At 47.9% G+C, this 23028-nt stretch overlaps 2 protein-coding genes across 2 annotated transcripts; one reads left to right on the top strand and one right to left on the bottom strand.

Annotated features, from left to right (window-relative positions):
• Positions 1-873: 873 nt before the first annotated feature.
• On the bottom strand, positions 874-1502 carry LOC138638155 (protein NCBP2AS2-like). Its single transcript, XM_069727226.1, has 2 exons — positions 1437-1502; positions 874-1362 (listed from the first exon to the last, which is right to left on the bottom strand). Exon 2 carries the CDS (start codon positions 1328-1330, stop codon positions 1010-1012), a length of 321 nt encoding a protein of 106 aa, XP_069583327.1. The 5' UTR covers positions 1331-1362; positions 1437-1502; the 3' UTR covers positions 874-1009.
• Positions 1424-17835, top strand: LOC138638154 (nuclear cap-binding protein subunit 2-like). The gene is made up of 4 exons (XM_069727225.1): positions 1424-1693; positions 3669-3850; positions 17096-17234; positions 17571-17835. Exons 1-4 carry the CDS (start codon positions 1439-1441, stop codon positions 17640-17642), a joined length of 648 nt encoding a protein of 215 aa, XP_069583326.1. The 5' UTR covers positions 1424-1438; the 3' UTR covers positions 17643-17835.
• The last annotated feature ends 5193 nt before the right edge of the window (positions 17836-23028 follow it).

Consider the following 23028-nt stretch of genomic DNA (forward strand, 5'->3'; position numbering starts at 1 on the left):
CCTACCTTCTGATGGCCCCCGGAGTCCTCCCACCTCTCAGCAGTGCACGCGGCGGCTTCTGTTCCCAGGGATGCATTGCGCGAATCACCTGAGATGTCGCAGTCACACGACCGTGACGTCACAAAGGTGCTTTGCGCAAAGCATCCCTGGGCGCGGAACGTACCGGGAGCGCCGCTGAGATTGGGGGCCATCGGAAGGTGAGAATAACCATATTTTTTATCTTATTTTTAACATTCTTTTACTATTGATGCTGCGTACTGTAGGCAGCATCAATAGTAAAAAGTTGGTCGCACTTGTCAGGCACTATGAAAAGTGCTTCAAATCACTTGGAAAACACAAGCATTCTGCAAGCTAAAAACGCTTGCACAACCCTTGTGTTTTGCGGGAAAACGCATGCGAATTACGCATGCATTTTACCCGCGGCAGAGAGAAGTGGACATTCTGCAACGTGGGCACATCGCCTAAAATAATTCCCAAATTGCTACATCAAAAGGTAAAGAGAATAGGTGCGGTTCTTCCCAATACATGAGAAAGATTACTTCATTCTACAGGACTTAAATGAAAAAGTATCTCCAGGTAACATTAGGGTGGGCCGAGGCCCCTTAGGCACATTCTGGGCCGATTGTCCTGGAAACCTTCATTTAATCACGTTGTGGATTTTTCCTGGTAGAAAACAGCAGCGAATATATAAAACGGCAGAAAATTTTACTTTATGTACAATTTCAGTAGATTCTCATTCCTGCAGGAGACCCCGGTACAGGAGGCTGCGACCCGCTGCTTAGCCACAAGGGGGCACCAGACTGTATGGGGATATTTGGGGCACCATTAGTGGGGGGCACTGCCTGGTACCATTAGTGGGGGGGCACGGCCGGTACCATTAGCGGGGGGGCACGGCCGGTACCATTAGCGGGGGGGCACGGCCGGTACCATTAGTGGGGGGGGGGGGGGCACGGCCGGTACCATTAGTGGGGGGGCACGGCCGGCACAGGCCACCAGTCTCCGCACAGCTTCACTTGCCGCTTGGCTTCTTCATTCGCCCCTTAGCTTCCGCCATGCCAGTCTTCAGCTCTCTCACAAACGTGTCCCGGATCCTCGACATCTTGCGCCCCAATTCCCCCAGGTCCCGGGGAGACGCGGACGCTTCCTGCTTCAGCTGCTGCACCGTGTGGGAGCGGAGCATGCGCTGTGCTGCGTCCTTCCCGGTCAGCTGCGCCTTTGTGACAGCGAACGCGGTGATCTGCGCGGCTCTGCGGATCGGCCGGGACTCGGAGAGTTTCTCTATCAGCTGGGGGTTGTTGAGTAAGGAGAACAGAAGCCTCCTGAGCACCATCTCTGCCGGGACGGCGCCGCCCGCACTGAATCCTGAGGCACAGAGACAGAGCCGGTTACTTCCTCACACAGTGCGCAGCCGCCGTGACAGCACGGTCCGTACTCACCTATGTCCTTGTCAGCACGCGATCAGCTGTGCGCCCTCATCAAATATGGCGGCGGTTCTTCGGCCGAAAACCCGGAAATGCTTCTTTACGGCGTCTTTTCTGATTGGTTCATGAGTGTCGCTAAACCACCAGTGTCGCTTAGCGGCTGCCGGATTGCGGGGCTGTTGGCGGAGGAGGCGCTGGGAGCAGCAATGTTCAGCGCCCTGAAGAGCGACTCGTACGTGGAGCTGAGCCAGTACCGGGACCAGCACTTCAGGGTGATTGTCTCCTGGGGTCTGCAGTGGAGCCTCGGCTCAGGCTGTGTGAGGGGACGGGTGTGTGGTAGCCCGAGTACAGTGAGCCTGGAGGCCTGTGCTGGCCCTTGTGTACTAGTGTAGTGCGCCCCCAGAGAGCTGGCAGGCGGGTGTGCGCCCCCAGAGAGATAGCAGGCAGGCGGGTGTGCGCCCCCAGAGAGATAGCAGGCAGGCGGGTGTGCGCCCCCAGAGAGCCGGCAGGCGGGTGTGCGCCCCCAGAGAGCCGGCAGGCAGGCGGGTGTGCTCCACCAGAGAGATAGCAGGCAGGCGGGTGTGCTCCACCAGAGAGATAGCAGGCAGGCGGGTGTGCGCCCCCAGAGAGATAGCAGGCAGGCGGGTGTGCGCCCCCAGAGAGATAGCAGGCAGGCGGGTGTGCTCCACCAGAGAGCTGGCAGGCGGGTGTGCTCCACCAGAGAGCTGGCAGGCGGGTGTGCGCCCCCAGAGAGCTGGCAGGCGGGTGTGCGCCCCCAGAGAGCTGGCATGCGGGTGTGCCCCACAGAGAGCTGGCTGGCAGGTAGGTGCGTGCCCCCAGAGAGCTGGCAGGCGGGTGTGCGCCCCCAGAGAGCTGGCTGGCAGGTAGGTGCGCGCCCCCAGAGAGCCGGCAGGCAGGTGTGCGCACCCAGAGAGCCGGCAGGCAGGCAGGTGTGCGCCCCCTGGGCAGTGGGAGGCTGCTCTGCACACAGTGGAATAGGTGGGAGCTGGTGAGGAGGTCCCACGGTCAGTAAACGCTACAGGGTGGACATTACGTACATCCGCAGCATCCAATCCGCAGCGGCCAGATGTTACAGTATAGTGGATGGGTTTTCAAGAAATCCCATCACTGTGCGTGCTGAGACGCCTGCTGATCACCTGTGGAGACTGTCATGGGGCACGTCTCTCCAGACCACAGCATGTCAACCTATCTTGCATAGACGCTCGGTCTCCACAAGATAAATGTCACCCGTACAATGTATTGGACTCGATGATTCTGCACGGTTCAATGAACACATGCGGAATCACCTACGTTCAAAAGCCGACAGCTCTTTTATGCAGCGTACATGCGCTGCGTCCAACATGCTGCTGATTACTTGCATATGTGCACCCGGCCTTAAGGTACCTTCACACATAACGATATTGTTAACGATATCGTTGCTATTTGTGACGTAGCAACGATATCGTTAATGAAATCGTTATGTGTGACAGCGACCAACGATCAGGCCCCTGCTGGGAGATCGTTGGTCGCTGAATAAAGTCCAGAACTTTATTTCGTCGCTGGATCTCCCGTGGACATCGCTGGATCGGCGTGTGTGACACCGATCCAGCGATGTCTTCACTGGTAACCAGGGTAAACATCGGGTAACTAAGCGCAGGGCCGCGCTTAGTAACCCGATGTTTACCCTGGTTACCATGCTAAAAGTAAAAAAAAACAAACAGTACATACTTACCTACCGCTGTCTGTCCTCCAGCGCTGTGCTCTGCTCTCCTCCTGTACTGGCTGTGAGCCGGAAAGCAGAGCGGTGACGTCACCGCTCTGCTTTCCGGCTCCCAGACAGTACAGGAGGAGAGCAGAGAAGCAGAGCGCAGCGCTGGAGGACAGACGGCTGTAGGTAAGTATGTACTGTTTGTTTTTTTTTACTTTTAGCATGGTAACCAGGGTAAACATCGGGTTACTAAGCGCGGCCCTGCGCTTAGTTACCCGATGTTTACCCTGGTTACCGGCATCGTTGGTCGCTGGAGAGCGGTCTGTGTGACAGCTCTCCAGCGACCAAACAGCGACGCTGCAGCGATCCGGATCGTTGTCGGTATCGCTGCAGCGTCGCTAAATGTGAAGGGGCCTTTATTTGAGCGAGATCTTGTCACTGAAATCTTCACATCCAGTTACTGAGAAGTGAGAACTTTGTTTTATCTCCATGGTTTTGTGTCCCCCTCTCCCCCTCCCTCCCCCCCCCCCCCCTCCCAGGGTAACAGAGATGATCAGGAGAGGCTCCTGAAGCAGAGCTGCACTTTATATGTTGGAAATCTGTCATTCTACACTACAGAGGAGCAAATCTACGAATTATTCAGTAAAAGCGGAGATGTGAAGAAAATAGTCATGGGCCTCGATAAGGTTAAGAAGACGGCGTGTGGGTTCTGCTTTGTAGAGTATTCTTTGAATTTGAAGGTTGACATTTATGTAAGTTCTCAAAGAATCACTCTTCCTCCCATCATATTATACAGCGCTGGGTACTTACAAATGCTCATTTTGCCTTTCTACCCAGCTAATTCTTCTTTATGGAGGAACAGGAAGTCTCTTGCCCCTGCATTTATCATTCCCCTATTCAACTCCTGTCTAGGGGGGAGCAAATGGCTTTGGATAACTCCTTGTCCGAATAGCTATAGCGCTTACCGAATAGCTGCATCAGGAACCCGGATTCTTGGAGCGCTCCCGATAATCATCTGCACGTGTCGTGGCTTTATAACAGTCATAACACACAGCCGCGACACATACAGGTGCAGCACCGAACAACTGATTATCGTTAACGCTCCAGATAGCCAGGTTCCCGATGCAGCTATTTGGATAAAGACTTATCTGAAGCTATTTGGTCGTCCCTACTCCTTACCCAGCTGCTCCCCACTGCACAGGACTTTTGCAGTTACTCATGAGTCCTGCAGACAAAATTGACCTCCTGTTTCAACATAGGCCTTAGAAGGCTTGAGCTAGTCAGTTCTTAATCACTTGATGTCATAGATCTAATGGAAAACTGCAGAATTAACTTGGTAGGCAAAGTGAGCAAATTTAAGTACACAGTGCTATATAATATGACTGCAATATATTAAAGGGAACCTGTCACCCCGAAAATCGCGGGTGAGGTAATCCCACCGGCATCAGGGGCTTATCTGCAGCATTCTGTAATGCTGTAGATAAGCCCCCGATGTTACCTGAAAAAGGAGAAAAAGACGTTATATTATACTCACCCAGGGGCGGTCCCGCTGCTGGTCAGGTCAGATGGGCGTCTCCGGTCCGCTCCGGCGCCTCCTATCTTCTTTCCATGACGTCCTCTTCTGATCTTCAGCCACGGCTCCGGCGCAGGCGTACTTTGCTCTGCCCTCTTGAGGGCAGACAAAGTACTGCAGTGCGCAGGCGCCGGGCCTCTGACCTTTCCGGCGCCTGCGCACTGCAGTACTATCCTCTGCCCTCAAGAGGGAAGAGCAAAGTACGCCTGCGCCGGAGCCGTGGCTGAAGATCAGAAGAGGACGTCATGGAATGAAGATAGGAGGCGCCGGAGCGGACCGGAGACGCCCATCCGACCTGACCAGCAGCGGGACCGCCCCTGGGTGAGTATAATCTAACGTCTTTTTCTCCTTTTTCAGGTAACATCGGGGGCTTATCTACAGCATTACAGAATGCTGCAGATAAGCCCCTGATGCCGGTGGGATTACCTCACCCGCGATTTTCGGGGTGACGGGTTCCCTTTAACCATTTCACACCGCAGCCCTTTTTCATTTTGCATTTGTTTTTCGCTCCCCTTCTTCCCAGAGCCATAACTTTTTTTTTTCCTTTGGTCAATATGGCCACGTGAGGGCTTGTTTTTTGCAGGACGAGTTGTACTTTTGAACACCACCATTGGTTTTACCCTGTTGTGTACTTGAAAATGGTATTATTTTATTTATTTTTTTTTTTAAGTGCAACTCCATTAGTGTCTCCCTTTTTTTGTGATCTTAGGGGGTGAGGGCTTTTTTTTTTTTTCTCTTGTAACCCCCCACGACAGCACACCTGGAGGATGTTACCCCTTTCCTAATAGGGACAGGAAATGACAAGAGGTTAAATAACCCCTCCCTCATCCTCCCCTCAGTGTTCTTTCCTGTCCCTACTAGGGATGAAGAGGTCATCCCAGGTGCACTGTGCCGGCAGCGGTCACCGGGGGGGAATATGAGTTTGGCCGGGCAGCGGGGATCAGACTTACGTCCATTCCCTGTCGCTGCTCCCGTCTCCTCCGACTCGGGACTCTTCACCGCCGCCATTCCGCGCCTGCGGGTAAGGACTGGGGCGTTCTTCGGCTGGAGGCCTCTCGGAGCTCTCCAGCCCTTCTCCTCCTGCGCACCGCGCGCGCGTGTGTGGGTACTTCCGGTCTGAAGCCGGCGGCCGGATATGACGTCAGACGCCGGCCGGCTTCTCTGAATCAGGAAGTTCCTCGTGCGTTCCAGCCAGGAACGCTAGGCAGTTAGCATGGAAGACGTCGGCGTTCTCCCCCCACGTACTTCCGGACACCGGAGGAGGAGGTCCTCATCCAGGAGGACAGGTGCTGCGTCCGGTCGCCTATATATTCAGGCCCTGGACAGGAAGACATCGCAGGTAGGACCACTGTGTGGTGAAGACTATGGAGATGTCTGCTTCCTCACGCTCTGCACCTGCAGAACACAGCACCATCCCGGCCCCAGTGAGTAGTCTGGCCCCGGGTGTCCATTCCCTGATGTGGGTTGTAGTCTTATGATTCCTTCTCCCCTTCCTTATTAGGGGGACAAGGAACCCACATCAGGAAGCAAAACAAAAACGACCCGCAAATGCGCAGTTTGTATGAAGAAGCTGTCCTCTTCATACAAGAAATCATTGTGCAAAGAATGCACAGACAAAATTATCAGCGAGGAACAGCCATCCCTGATAGAGGAGATTAAAACCTTAATCCAGCAGGAGATTAAACCATCTCTGGCCACTCTTTCCCAGCCTACACCATCTCCTAGTGCCCCTCCTGAGGCTAAAGGTACCGTCACACTTAGCGACGCTGCAGCGATACCGACAACGATCCGGATCGCTGCAGCGTCGCTGTTTGGTCGCTGGAGAGCTGTCACACAGACAGCTCTCCAGCGACCAACGATCCCGAGGTCCCCGGTAACCAGGGTAAACATCGGGTAACTAAGCGCAGGGCCGCGCTTAGTAACCCGATGTTTACCCTGGTTACCAGCGTAAAAAAACAAACAGTACATACTTACATTCAGCTGTCTGTCCCTTGCCGTCTGGTTCCTGCACTGACTGCTGGCCGTAAAGTGAAAGTGAAAGCACAGCACAGCGGTGAGTCACACAGCGGTGACTCACCGCTGAGGCTGTGCTCTGCTTTCACTTTACGGCCAGCAGTCAGTGCAGGAACCAGACGGCAAGGGACAGACAGCTGAATGTAAGTATGTACTGTTTGTTTTTTTACGCTGGTAACCAGGGTAAACAGCGGGTTACTAAGCGCGGCCCTGCGCTTAGTTACCCGATGTTTACCCTGGTTACCAGTGAAGACATCGCTGAATCGGTGTCACACACGCCGATTCAGCGATGTCTACGGGGAGTCCAGCGACGAAATAAAGTTCTGGACTTTCTTCCCCGACCAGCGATCTCCCAGCAGGGGCCTGATCGCTGCTGCCTGTCACACTGGACGATATCGCTAGCGAGGACGCTGCAACGTCACGGATCGCTAGCGATATCGTCTAGTGTGACAGTACCTTTAGAAAAGAAAACTTAATCCACAGGAGGAAGAGCAGGAGGACTCTCAGGGAGAGACGTCGGACGAACCCCCAGAGGAGGGTGAATTATCCCTGGACTCTGAAACTGTCCAGCAAGAGAGATACTACTTCTCTTCATCTGATATAGAAGAACTCCTTACGGCTGTAAGGAAAGCTATGGAGGTTGAGGAAGAGAAGACGGCCCAGTCAGTGCAAGAAGAGATGTTTGGAGGACTTCGTTCTAGGAAGCGTCAGGTGTTTCCTATTCACCAAAACATCCGAGATTTAGTTCTGGACGAGTGGGAATCCCCAGAAAAGAAGCTGACTACTCCAGCGGAAATTAAAGACAGATTTCCTGTGGATGCCGAGACAGCGTCATGCTGGTCAGAAGTCCCAAAAGTGGACGTCCAGATTGCCAGAGTAGCCAAAAAGACCACGCTACCATTCGAGGATGCCTCCCAACTGAGAGACCCTCTGGAACGTAAGATGGACAGACAACTAAGGAAGTCGTGGGAAACGTCAGCGTCTTTACTGAACATCAATTCAGTATCCACTTACGTGGCTAGATCGATGCATCGCTGGCTGGGGCAGCTAGAGGAGCACTTGTCCTCAGGTACTCCGAGAGAAGATATTCTGGCCTCCTTGCCTATCTTCCAGAAAGCAATAGGCTTTTTAGCAGATGCTTCCGCAGAATCCGTGAGAGTGACGGCGAGATCATCCGCACTGTCAAACTCGGTAAGGCGTGCACTCTGGCTAAGATCCTGGTCTGGGGATATGACTTCCAAGATGAGGCTGTGTTCTATTCCTTTTAAAGGAAAGTATATGTTTGGACCAGCCTTGGATGATCTTTTGGAGAAGGCTTCAGACAAGAAAAAGACCTTACCAGAACCTAGAAACCCTAGGAAAAGACCCTTCCGCGCTCAGCAGGAGCATACTCCTCAATACAGAGGAAAGGGTAAGACAGGTCGCTGGAGCTATCCGAAAGGAGGGAAAGACAGGAATCTTTTTCTTTCACAACCCCAAAACCAGAGAAAGCAATGACGCCGTCATAGTGGGGGGTCGGATTTCGAACTTCCTCCCAGTCTGGCAAGAGATCGGGGTGGATCAGTGGACCTTAAGATTGGTCAAAGAGGGGATGAAAATAGAGTTTACATCATAACCCCAAAAAAGAATGAAAACTACAACGTTATCAACACCGAAGCTACAGTCCACCCTGATAACTGGGATAGAAGATCTCTTAATCAACAATGTGATCTCCACAGTCCCAAAAGACGAAAGAAACAAGGGCCATTATTCCAGCCTATTTCTGATAAGGAAACCAAACGGAACCCATCGGATGATAATCTGAAACCGCTGAATCAATATGTAACCTACAGAAGATTCAGAATGGAGTCCGTCAGATCGACAGTACCCTTAATTGGGCAAGACTTTGTCATGGCAACCATCGACTTACAGGACGCATATTATCACGTCCCAGTCCATCCAACCTATCGGAAATTTCTAAGGTTTGCAGTCACCAGAGGAGAAGTTATAGACCACTTCCAGTTCAATGTCCTCCCATTCGGACTATCATCAGCTCCAAGGATCTTTACAAAGGTCATGTCCGAGGTGATGGCGTACATCAGAAGTCGGCGGATATGCATAATCCCATACCTCGACGACCTCTTGGTAGTGGCTCCCACGGTTCCAATTCTACAGGAACATCTTCAAACAACAGTCCAGATCCTGTCATCCCTGGGTTGGGTGATAAACCCCAAAAAATCGGATATGGTTCCGTCCACAACGAAGATCTTTTTAGGGGTCTTATTAGACTCCCACAGACAAACATCTTTCTTGCCCGAACAAAAACGGTCCCTGCTTACATCAAGGATAAGAACATTGCGGGACAAGAAGAGAGTATCTCTAAGATGGGCCATGTCGGTTCTAGGTACCATGACATCTTGCATCCAGATGGTGGCATGGGCTCAAGCCCACACCAGGATACTTCAGACACATATTCTGTCAAGCTGGGACGGATCCCCAGGTTCTCTAGACAAAAAGATCCGGATACCACCGCATGTAAAGTCCTCATTAACATGGTGGCTACAAAAAGAGAACTTAATGAGAGGAGTTCCCTGGTTGCAGGTCCCAGCAGTGACCATAACAGTAGATGCCAGTGGAAAAGGTTGGGGAGCTACGGTAGACCAGCACATATTCCAGGGATTCTGGTCAGCCGAAATGGCACAACAATCCTCGAATTTCAAAGAGCTAAAAGCAGTAGAAGTTCTCAAAGCGGCGGTAACTCTTGTACAAAATTCCCACTTAATAATATACTCAGACAACATGACAACAGTTGCCCACCTTCGCCACCAGGGAAGTACAAGACACGAAGATCTAAAAAAAATATCCGCAAGAATATTTTCGTGGGCCGAAGAACATGTTCTCTCCATATCCGCCCTACACATAAAAGGGGAGATAAACGTACAAGCCGACTTCCTGAGCAGAACAGAGGTCCATCCAGGAGAATGGAGCCTAAACCCAGAAGTCTTTCAGATACTAGTCAAAAGATGGGGACAGCCAGAAGTGGACTTGTTCGCGAACAGTCAGAACGCAAAGGTAGACCAGTTCTTCTCGCTAGATCCAATGAATCCGGGGTTAGCTGTGGACGCATTGGTCCAGCCATGGACATTCTCGCTAGCATACGCTTTCCCGCCATTGCCGGTCCTACCAAAAGTCCTGCAGAAAAACTCAAGGTGATCCTAGTGGCTCCACTTTGGCCCAAAAGAGGTTGGTTTGGGGCCCTCATCAGTCTAAAGATAGATGGGCCAATAGCACTTCCACCGGTCAAAGACCTTCTCTACCAGGGGCCAATACTGCATCCAGATCCCGAGAGGCTACACCTAAATGCCTGGTTTCTGAATTCTCAATTCTGAGAACTAGAGGACTATCAAAGAGGGTAATTGAAACATTACAAAAAAGTCGCAAAACGGTTACTAATTCTATTTACCAAAAGATCTGGAAGACGTTCATCACATGGTGTGCTCCTGAGCAACCTAACCCAGATAAACCAAACCTAGCCAAGATCCTGGATTTTCTACAAGATGGGCTGGAGAAAGGTCTCAGACCCAGCACCCTCAAGGTACAAGTGGCAGCCTTGAGCTCTTATTTTGACCAGTCTTTAGCCAACCATAGATGGGTAAGAAGATTCATGACGGCGGCATCTCGCATATCTCCAAGACCCATAAATATAGTTCCATCCTGGGACCTGAATATAGTCCTGAAAGGACTTACACTGCCACCATTTGAACCCTTATCTTCCATAACCATGGATAAACTCGCTTGGAAAACCACCTTCCTGGTAGCTATAACAACAGCCAGAAGAGTGGGTGAACTACAAGCCCTGTCAATCAACGAGCCCTACATGAAGATTCTTCAGGACAGGCTTATCCTACGATTAGACCCATCCTTTCTCCCAAAGGTCGTCTCCGATTTCCACAAATCGCAGGAGATAATTCTTCCATCATTCTATCAAGAACCAAAGAATGAGGAAGAGGAACATTTCCATACTTTGGATGTTCGAAGAATGGTACTCTATTATCTTCATGCATCAGAAAAGATTAGAAAAGATCAAAATCTGTTTATTCATCTTCTCGGCCAGAATAAGGGGAAGAAGACTTCCAGATCCACAATTGCAAATTGGATCAAAAGAGCAATCCTGGAGGCTTATCAAATTCAAGGCCTTCCACCACCAGGAAAGCTCACAGCCCATTCTACTAGAGCAACAGCTGTCTCCTGGGCCGAGAAAGCCAGTGCTTCCATCGAGCAAATATGCAGAGCGGCTACATGGTCCTCGGTCCATACGTTCTCCAAACATTACAGGCTTGACCTGATGTCAAAAGAAGACTTGGCCTTCGGAGAAAAAGTCCTTAGTGCTGTAGTCCCTCCCTGAAAATTACTCTTGGGTACTGCTCCAGGTGTGCTGTCGTGGGGGGTTACTAGAGAAAATAGAATTATTCTTACCGTTAATTCGGTTTCTAGTAACCCACCACGACAGCAGGAGTAATCCCTCCCTTTGCTTAATATACGTTCTGAAAAGAATAAATATAATTTGAAGCATTCATTCTCCTGTGGTCCTTTATAATAACACTGAGGGGAGGATGAGGGAGGGGTTATTTAACCTCTTGTCATTTCCTGTCCCTATTAGGAAAGGGGTAACATCCTCCAGGTGTGCTGTCGTGGTGGGTTACTAGAAACCGAATTAACGGTAAGAATAATTCTATTTTTTTGCACGCTCAGCTGATGTTTTTTAATTATACCATTTTGGTGCAGATATGATTTTTTGATCCCCTGTTATTGCATTTTAATGCAATGTTGCGGTGACCAAAAAAAATTAATTCTGGCGTTTTTATTTTTTTTCTCACTACGCCGTTTACCGATCGGATTAATTCTTTTTATAGCTTGATAGATCGGGCAATTCTGAACGTGGTGATACCAAATATATATATATATATATATATATATATATATATATATATATATATATATATATATATATATATATATATATATATATATATATATATATATATATACAGCACAGACCAAAAGTTTGGACACACCTTCTCATTTAAAGATTTTTCTGTATTTTCATGACACTGAAAATTGTACATTCACTCTGAAGGCACTAAAACTATGAATTAACACATGTGGAATTATATACTGAACAAAAAAGTGTGAAACAACTGAAAAAATGTCATATATTCTAGGTTCTTCAAAGTAGCCACCTTTTGCTTTGATGACTGCTTTGCACGCTCTTGGCATTCTCTTGATGAGCTTCAAGAGGTAGTCACCAAGAATGGTCTTCCAACAATCTTGAAGGAGTTCCCAGAGATGATTAGCACTTGTTGGCCCTTTTGCCTTCACTCTGCGGTCCCGCTCACCCCAAACCATCTTGATTGGGTTCAGGTCTGGTGACTGTGGAGGCCAGGTCATCAGGCGTAGCACCCCATCACTCTCCTTCTTGGTCAAATAGCCCTTACACAGCCTGGAGGTGTGTTTGGGGTCATTGTCCTGTTGAAAAATAAATGATGGTGCAACTAAATGCAAACCGGATGGAATAGCATGCCGCTGCAAGATGCTGTGGTAGCCATGCTGGTTCAGTATGCCTTCAATTTTGAATAAATCCCCGACAGTGTCACCAGCAAAGCACCCCCACACCATCACACCTCCTCCATGCTTCACGGTGGGAGCCAGGCATGTAGAGTCCATCCGTTCAATTTTCTGCGTCGTACAAAGACATGGTGGTTGGAACCAAAGATCTAAAATTTGGACTCCTCAGACCAAAGCACCGATTTCCACTGGTCTTGTGTCCATTCCTTGTGTTCTTTAGCCCAAACAAGTCTCTTCTGTTTGTTGCCTGCCCTTAGCAGTGGTTTCCTAGCAGCTATTTTACCATGAAGGCCTGCTGCACAAAGTCTCCTCTTAACAGTTGTTGTAGAGATGTGTCTGCTGCTAGAACTCTGTGTGACATTGACCTGGTCTCTAATCTGAGCTGCTGTTAACCTGTGATTTCTGAGGCTGGTGACTCGGATAAACGTATCCTCAGAAGCAGAGGTGACACTTGGTTTTCCTTTCCTGGGGCGGTCCTCATGTGAGCCAGTTTCTTTGCAGCGCTTGATGGTTTTTGCAACTGCACTTGGGGACACTTTCAAAGTTTTCCCAATTTTTCAGACTGACTGACCTTCATTTCTTTAATGATGGCCACTGGTTTTTCTTTACTTAGCTGCTTTTTTCTTGTCATAATACAAATTCTAACAGTCTATTCAGTAGGACTATCAGCTGTGTATCCACCAGACTTCTGCTCAACACAACTGATGGTCCCAACCCCATTTATAAGGCAAGAAATCTCACTTTTTAAACCTGACAGGGCACACCTGTGAAGTGAAAACCATTTCTGGTGACTACCTCTTGAAGCTCATCAAGAGAATGCCAAGAGTTTGCAAAACAGTCATCAAAGAAAAAGGTGGCTACTTTGAAGAACCTAGAATATAAGACATATTTTCAGTTGTTTCACACGTTTTTGTTAAGTATATAATTCCACATGTGTTAATTCATATTTTGATGCCTTCAGTGTGAATTTACAATTTTCATAGTCATGAAAATACAGAAGAATCTTTAAACGAGAATGTATCCACACTTTTGGTCTGTACTGTATGTGTGGGTGTGTATATATATATATATATATATATATATATATATATACACACATATACACACAATGGTGGCCCGATTCTAACGCATCGGATATGTATATAGCAGCCACATAGTATGTAGCACAGGCCACGTAGTATATAGGAGTACTACGTGGCCTGTGGTATATACCATGTGGCTGCTATATACATACATACATATTGTAGAATACCCGATGCGTTAATATAGGCCACGCAGTAAATAACACTGCCCACGTAGTATATAGCATCCACGCAGTATATAAAACAGCCCACGTAGTATGTAACACTGGCCACGTAATATATAGCACGCAGTATAGAACACTGCAACGTAGTATATAGCAGCCATGTAGTATATAACGCAGCGAGACCCCTAAGTCTTCTGGGTAATTTTGCAATGCATCTTTGGGAACCGAAAGCTGGTGGCAGGCGCAAGCGCATCGTCGGACTACGGAAGGTGAGAAAAGCAGGTTCTTTGTTTTTGTTATTTTTTAACATTAGATCTTTTTACTATTGATGCTGCACAGGCAGCATCAATAGTAAAAACTTGGTCACACAGGGTTAATAGCGGCGGTAACGGAGTGAGTTACCCGCGGCATAACGCGGTCCGTTACCGCTGGCATTAACCCTGTGTGAGCGGTGACTGGAGGGGAGTATGGAGCGGGCATCGGGCACTGACTGCAGGGGAGTAGGGAGGGACTAATCGGACTGTGGCCGTCGCTGATTGGTCACGGCAGCCATGACAAGCAGCTGGCGAGACCAATCAGCGACTTGCATTTCCATGACAGAGGCCGCGACCAATGAATATCCGGGACAGACAGACAGACGGAAGTGACCCTTAGACAATTATATAGTAGATATATATATATTAGCCTAGGGTGGGAAATGCAGCAGCTACCGCTAAATGTCAAAAGTAAAAATAAATACCAATAAAAGTAAAATTAATTGCGACATCAGTAGGTTAAGTGTTTTTGAATATCCATATTGAATCAGGAGCCCCATATAATCCATAAAGTTTATGATGGCCCCATAAGATACTCCATACAGACATTTGCCCCATATAATGCTGCACAAACGTTAATTATGGCCCCATAAGATGCTCCATAAAGATATTTGCCCCATATAGTGCTGCACAATTGTTGATTATGGCCCCATACAGACACTTGCCCCATATAGTGCTGCACAAAAGTTATGGGTCCATAAGATGCTCCATACAGACACTTGCCCCATTTGCTGTTGCTGCGATTAAAAAAAAAATCACATACTCACCTCTCCGTCGCTCAGGCCCCCGGCATTTTCAATATTCACCTTACTTCGTTCCGGCGCCGCTCCATCTTCAGCGTCTTCTGCACTGACGTTCAGGCAGAGGGTGCGCACTAACCACGTCATCGCGCCCTCTGACCTGAGCGTCACTGCAGAAGACGCTGAAGACAGAGCAGCGCCGGAACGAGGAGCAGGTGAATATTGCGCAGCGCTGCGCTCCCCGTTATACTCACCTGCTCCTGGCTTGGTCCCTGCAGTCCCTTCTTCCCCGGCGCTGCTGCTTCTTCCTCTACTGAGCGGTCACCGTTACCGCTCATTACAGTAATGAATATGCGGCTCCACCCCTATGGGATATATATATCTCGTATATACTCGAGTATAAGTCGAGATTTTTCAGCCCATTTTTGGGGGCTGAAAGTCCACCTCTCGGCTTATACTCTAGTCATATCCAGTGGTCGGGAGGGGGAGCGGGGACTGTCTAATTATACTCACCTGCTCCTGGCACGGTCCCTGGCGCCCCAGCTTCTTCCTGTACTGAATGGTCACATGGTACCGCTCATTACAGTAATGAATATGCGGCTCCACCTCCCACAGGGGTGGAGCCACATATTCATTACTGTTATGAGCGGTAACGGTGACCGCTCAGTAGAGGAAGAAGCAGGGACTGCAGGGACCGCGCCAGGAGCAGGTAAGTATAACGGGGAGGGGAGCACAGCACTGCGCAATATTCACCTGCTCCTCGTTCCGGCGCAGGTTGTTTTCTCCTTTTGAATGGGGGTGATTTGAACTTTTATATCTTTATTTTTGTAATATTTTAACAAAAAATTTTTTAATTTTTGCGTGCTTCAATAGTCTCCATGGGAGATTAGAAGCTGCAGTTGTCTGATCGCCTCTGCTACACACAGGTGATGATCAGATCACCCGTGTGTAGCAGAAATGCTCACTTGCTATGAGCGCTGGGCGGTGCTCATAGCAATCTGGCAATGACAACCACATGAGTTTCCTACAACCCCTGTGTTGTCGTGCCAACCCATCGGTGACCCACGGTCATGTGACATGGGCGGAATTAGTGACACGCTTCCAGCGCAATCACATTAAATGCCGCTATGAGATTGACGGCTGCATTTAATAGGTTAACAGCCGCGGGTGGATCAGGATTCCATCCACGGCTGTTAGGAGCACATGTCAGCTGTTCAAAATAGCTGACATGTGCCGGGAAAAATGTGGACTCCGCGCCAGAGCCTACATTAAAGGGAGGGACACGACATGCCCTGTACATGTGCAGGGCATGTCGTGAAAGTGGTTGAGGATAAACATTTTATGGGAGGAGTTCTTCTTTAAAGTTGAACTACTGAAAAAAACTGTGACTGGCTTTTATTATAAAGGGGTTTCCAGGTAAATGACTGTTATGAGCTTTGTTGGACAAATGTAAACACTGAAAGGTGCTGTACTGCTGATCAGGAAAAAATTCTGTACAGTATGTTACAGTACCAACAAAGCAAAATGCAGTGTGTGTGGATTTTTGAGCTGCTGAGCTTTTTAAAACTGCAGCATATCAGTTCTTTCAGATTTTATTGCAGTGTTTTTCAACTAAGTTCATGGGAAAACATGCGCATAATGTACACAGCGGATTTTTTTTTTTTTTAACGATCACCACTCTGAGTTTTGGTGCAGAAAAAAATGCTGCTTGTGAACATGTCCTTAGTCTGTTTTAGGCCATAAAATATGTGACTTTAGTACATAAAATATGTGACTTTAGTAACAATAACTGTTCTGCCTCCGCCATCTAATATTGTTACCCTGATTATCTGTTTGCATAATTGCAGGTTTCTCAGTATGGATAGTCATACCTTTATTTGTTTGTGATGCTTTGGCTCCCTCTAGCGGTCAGAGTTATGTTGGCAGTTCACTCTTGTTTTTGTATTATCCATGTCTGATTCTCCTCCTCCTTTGCAATGCATTATGGTAGCTCAGCCTCATTTCCCTCCATTTTTCCTTTCACTTTCTTCAGTTTGCCTTCAAGGAAAGACGCTTCACTTCATCCCCCTTGCGATTGCATTGCCGTTTCACTGTTCTGTCCTCACTAGCTGAGGCAGGCTCATACGTAGCTATACAGTCAGCTAAACCGCTATACCGGGGTCCAATAAGGAGACTGTGGTTGAGTCTGTGCTTTATTAAACGTAGTGGTATATTGATGCACTGATTCTATGTATATCATTGTTCACAGTTTCACCGCATCAATATACCACTACGTTTAATAAAGCACAGACTCAACCACAGTCTCCTTATTGGACCCCGGTATAGCGGTTTAGCTGACTGTATAGCTACGTATGAGCCGGCCTCAGCTAGTGAGGACAGAACAATAACCATTTGTATTGCTCTTAACACAAAACCTAGTGTTTAGTCATGATCATTTCAAGAGATCGGAAAACTTTAAACTTAACTCTGTGATCAGATACTACACCAGGACAGACACAGAGCAAGCCATGAGGTTCATTAATGGTACTCGTCTAGATGACAGAATCATCAGAACAGACTGGGATGCAGGATTTAAAGAAGGTAGACAGTACGGACGTGGGAGATCGGGTGGTCAGGTGAGATTACTATTCCTTTAAAGTAGTTTTATGTGGGTTTTTTTTTTGGTTTTTTTAAATTATGTTGTTGGCATAGAAAAAATACCCTTTACCATACTATTTGCATTAGTTTCTCTAATCTCCTGTAGTCAACGTCATTGCTCACTTTCTGGTGTGATGTTCTGTCGATAAGGACCTCGTGATCACATAGTAATCTTGGCCTGGTGGAGAAGCGGAGTTTCGGAGCCAATAGATTAATTGTTAGAAAGTGAAAAATGTCTCTAATTGAAATGCATTATGTTTCTAAAATACAGTGTTCTTGTGAACCCAATATATCTTTTTATTTTTTCCTACCAGGTTAGAGATGAGTATCGCCAGGATTATGATGCAGGAAGAGGTGGTTATGGTAAAATCGTACAGACATTTTGAAAAACTGAAGATCTTTCCAAGAAGTCCAACAGGAGTTTGGTCTTTATCCAGCGATTTCTATGAGAATGTTTGTTTGCCTTTGTTATGGAAAGGAAATTATGAATGCTTATTTCTGCTATTTATACTTATTTGATCTGCTCATATTACTACTCACACTTGTGAATAAACTGTAAAAAGCTGTCTAACATTTTTACACATGGGTGAGATCTGACTTTATTTCACTGCTTGAGTTGGTTCCTGAACATTTACCTAGAAAACATATCCTAGTATTTCGTAAACTTTTACTGTTGTCAGATCACTTTAACCCCTTTCTGTCATTGGACGTACTATTCCGTCCATGTGGGGTGGGCCTTAATACCCAAGGACGGAATAGTATGTCCAGCGCGATCAGCCGCGCTCACGGGGGGGGGGGGGGGGCTCGGCCGGGTGTCAGCTGCCTATCGCAGCTGACATCCGGCACTATGTGCCAGGAGCCGTCACAGACCGCCCCCGGCACATTAACCCCCGGCACACCGCGCCCCCATCCCCAAAGCGCTGTTCTGAAAATACTCACCCAGCTCCCTCGTTGGCCGTCGCTGCTTCCTCTCCTGGCCGCACCTTCTACTGTATGAGCGGTCACGTGGGGCCGCTCATTTATAGTAATGAATATGCGGCTGCACCCCTATGGGAGGTGGAGCCGCATATTCATGACTGTAATCGGCAGCCCCACGTGACCACATACAGTAGAAGGTGCGGCCAGGAGAGGAAGCGGCGACAGCCAACGAGGGAGCTGGGTGAGTATTTTCAGAACAACGGGGGAGGGGGGGGGGGGGGCGCACAGGGGGTGGGGACATGAACCTTTATTTTATACACGATAAATTTAAAAAAAAAAAAAAAAGATTCATATCTTCTCTGCAGCAAACGCTGCTGCACAGAAGATATGAATCGCGGTTTCAGTACCATGTGGGGGGGACAGCGCTTACTGGAACGCTGTCTCCTGCACGACACACGGACTGCACACGGACAACGTCCGTGTGCGGTACGTGTTTTACACGGACCCATTGACTTTAATGGGTCCATGTAATACGTGCGCTCCCACGAACACTGACATGTCTCCGTGTTTGGCACACGGAGACACGGTCCGCAAAAAAATCAATGACATCTGCACAGATGCATTGATTTTAATGCGTCTACGTGTGTCAGTGGCTCCGGTACGTGAGGAAACTGTCACCTCATGTACTGGAGCCACTGACGTGTGAAACCGGCCTTAAAAGCAGTGAGCAAGATAAAACTCTCCGGTTAGTTGCTATCCGAAGGTCCCGGGTGGTAGTTGTGGGAAGTAGTGAAGTGGGAAAAAGCACGTGAACACAATCTATGTGAACATAAATGCTCATTTTTGTATGCAAACCGGTACTCAGATAAGACATGAATTAGAGCAGGGGTCCCCAACTCCAGTCCTCAAGGCCCACCAACATGTCATGTTTTCAGGATTTCCTTAGTCTTGCCCAGGTAATAATTGCATCACCTGTGCAATGCAAAGGAAATCCTGAAAACATGACCTGTTGGTGGGCCTTGAGGACTGGAGTTGGGGACCCCTGAATTAGAGGATATAGTGAACCAAGTAAGAGTTTCCACAAATAGATGTGATTTATGTTTTTGTCCATTGGCACTAGAGCATATTGATAAGATGTGGGGAGCGAGGAAGTACAGAAGTAATGTGTGTATGGATGTGATTGAAATATCAGACAAATGCTTCACATGTGTGTACCACATGCTGAGTGAAATGTGTCTATGTTCAGTTCACCAGTATAGGCGCAGAGAGTACTCTTGTTATATAGTAACTCACCCTCATGGATTGTTCAAAAGCTGGGTAGATATATTAGACTCTAAATGGTATACGCCAAGGTGGCAAGATAGTATCATGCACGAATATTATCTTATTGAACCCGGAGTGGATTCAGGAATAGACCTTGCATATTCAGTTTAGTGAGGACTCAGATCCAGATGTGTGAGGAGTATATAGCGCTTGTGGTTGGAACTGCATTGTTCATAGTGATCTACTTTTTAAGGAGAGTGTGCATCAGGACAGAACAAAGGACTGCGGTTTAGCTTATTGCTTTCGAAGCAGGATTGCTTGCTATAGGGCAGCACGGTGGCGCAGTGGATAGCACAGCAGCCTTGCAGCGCTGGAGTCCTGGGTTCAAGCCCCAGGCAAAGAGTTTGTATGTTCTCTCCGTGTTTGCATGGGTTTCCTCCGGGTACTCTGGTTTCCTCCCACATTCCAAAGACATACTGATAGGGAATTTAGATTGTGAGCCCCAACGGGGACAGCAACGATAATGTATGCAAACTGTAAAGCGCTGCGGAATATGTTAGCGCTATATAAAGATTATTATTATAGTAGACCAAGTGGGATCCAGTTTATACATAACAGGGCTGAAAATAGGGGTCACTACCTTTGACAGCTATTATGGGTGCTAGCCCAACCTGGTCAGGACAGATTACGTCTTGACTTGGTGCGTCTTGAGCAGGGAAATAAAGCAGATAAGGATATCGCTGATAATTCTAAAAGGCAGGAATGCCAAGGAATGGATGTTTGGATGCTGAGGGATGGAAGCATTTAAGTAAGATGCATGCTGCATGGATTGATGAATATGACTATGGGGTGCAAGTTACAGCATGGATCAGAACCTCTGAACGACATGGTCTGTTTTTAAATACTGAGAATGAGGAATGTGATGAAGTTAGAATGTGAGAATGTATGCAAGGCGAACTGCAGCATTCCCACAGGCACAAGCAGCCCCCCTTCACCGAGTCAGTCTGTGTGCATCACCCTCCGCCCCTATGGGAGAGGGGTGAGATTGCCTCCCCTTCCAGCAGCAGCCCAGCAAAGAGTGAGGCTGCGTGTGAAAAGGAAGTGTTTGGCGTCCTCTGTGTCTGCAGCCTCGACACCAGTACAATACCCTACTTGCCTGACTTGTATAGCCTCATCTCCACCCCATCACTGTCATCACCAATGGGACTTTCAACACTTGGACTCTGTGTAGACCCGGGTGATATACCAACAGCCAGGGTTCCCATGGGTGCCGATCACGGGAGGGGGAGGACTAATCCCCATGTCTCCACAGATGCAAACTAGTTCACTTGTATATGATGCTTCTCTTCTATACTCATTATCCTGGGTTGCTACAGGGGTCCACAGGGAGTTTCTCCCGTCCGGTAAGGGGTTGCCTCAACAACAAAATTTAATTCCGACGGTGGGGAGAAATGAGGAAACATTTCATTTGCTGAAAACCCTTACCCCTCATAACTATGATTTGAAAAACCCCAGAGAATCCAGATTTCTAAAAAAGTGTTTCTGACAGGACTGAAAGAAGATCTAAGAACAGAAGTGATGAAGGTACAGCCAGAATGTATATACAATCCTTTCCCTTGTTTAGGGGGATAGAGAACCTGACTAAGGTCGGTTTCACACGTCAGTGACTCCGGTACGTGAGGTGACCGTTTCCTCACGTACCGGAGACACTGACTCACATAGACACATTAAAATCAATGTGTCTCTGCACATGTCAGCGTGTTTTCACGGACCGTGTGTCCGTTTGGAAAACACGGAGACATGTCAGTGTTCGTGGGAGCGAACGGATCACACGGACCCATTAAAGTCAATGCGTCCGTGTAAAACACGTACCGCACACGGATGTTGTCCGTGTGCAGTCCGTTTGCCATGCAGGAGACAGCGCTACTGTAAGCGCTGTCCCCCCCACGTGTGGTGCTGAAGCCCCATTCATTTCTTCTCTCCAGCAGCGTTTGCTGGAAAGAAGGAATGAATAATCTTTTTATTTTATTTTTGTTTTTAAAATAAAGTTGCCGGTAATCTGCCCCCTCCCACCCCCTGTGCGCCCCCCGCTGGCATTAAAATACTTACCCAGCTCCCTTGGCGCTTACTGCCTCTCAGCGTCGCTGCTTGTCCTGTATGAGCGGTCACGTGGTGCTGCACATTACAGTGATGAATATACGGCTCCACCTCCCATAGGGGTGGAGCCGCATATTCATTACTGTAATGTGCGGCACCACGTGACCGCTCATACAGGACAAGCAGCACGCTGAGAGGATGTAAGCGCCGAGGGAGCTGGGTAAGTATATTAATGCCAGCGGGGTGGGAGGGGGCAGATTACCGGCAACTTTATTTTAAAAACAAAAATACATTTTAAAAAAATTATTCATTCCTTCTTTCCAGCGAACGCTGCTGGGAAGAAGGGATGAATACCGGCTTCAGCACCGCACGCAGGGGACAGCGCTTACCTCTAGCGCTGTCTCCTGCACGGTCCGTGTGGTCCTCAGTCGGCACACTGGCTGCTGCACGTGTGCCACACTGATGTTCAACGTAAGCACACGGACACGGATAATTCCGGTACCGATTTTTCCGGTACCGGAATTATCTGGACGTGTGAGGCTGGCCTAACAGTAAGAAAGCAAAGAAGCAGCAAAAGCCAACTCCTGTTATGGTGAATATACCTCCGGATTTATTTAATAATACTGTGAAAACTGCGCTGCAGAGGGCAGGTATATAGAACAGGGGGGAGAGAAGAAAAGGAAAGATGGGATAGTTGACCAAGAGAAGTGTAAACAAAAATAGCGGTTCCCCCACGGGATGGCTATCACTTTCACACAATTAAAACTCCCTAATGGGAAACAATTAAAATGCCTGATTGATACGGGGGCGAGTTGTACTATTATAAGAAAAAGGATATGCCACAACGATTCATGACAGGAAAAACTGTCCAGGGTGTAGGAGCAGTCCATCCCTTGCATGAAACAGAACCCATGAATGTATGAATAGCACGTACCACAGACTTGTGTGCCTAATTGTTAGTCTCAGATAAATGTCCTCTAAGCTTGATAGGTGCTGATATCCTGAGTGCAATGAATGCAGTTATTAAGTTTGGAAGAAAAATATTACGGTTACAGGCCGATTGTCTGAAGCAACCCTCTCCACTATGATGTCGCTAATTCAGCTAGATGACAAAAATCTGCAAATTGACAAAGATGAGGACATTCAGCAAAGGCTCAAGCAAAAATCAGCTGCAGTATGGGTAAATGATAAGAGAGACGTTGGTTTGTTAATAATAACACCAGTATCCCTCAGATTGAAGTCAGGAACTGTACCGGTGTGTATTAGACAATAACCCCTGAGTAGAGAGCAAACAGGTATGTCTAATCGAAACAGATTTCTTGCTAAACTTTTTGTACCACGAAGGATGTAAGGTTTCAAGAGATAAACAGCAAAATAAAAAAGAAGGAAATGTTATTTCTTAGGTCACTGCATTTCACCTCAGCTGAAACACATAAGCAATTGTGTCCACGTCCATCAGTACACAGAACATTTCTGGGGCTGATCGGCTACTGT

This window comes from Ranitomeya imitator, chromosome 5, assembly GCF_032444005.1.
Source record: "Ranitomeya imitator isolate aRanImi1 chromosome 5, aRanImi1.pri, whole genome shotgun sequence".
NCBI lineage: Eukaryota > Metazoa > Chordata > Amphibia > Anura > Dendrobatidae > Ranitomeya > Ranitomeya imitator.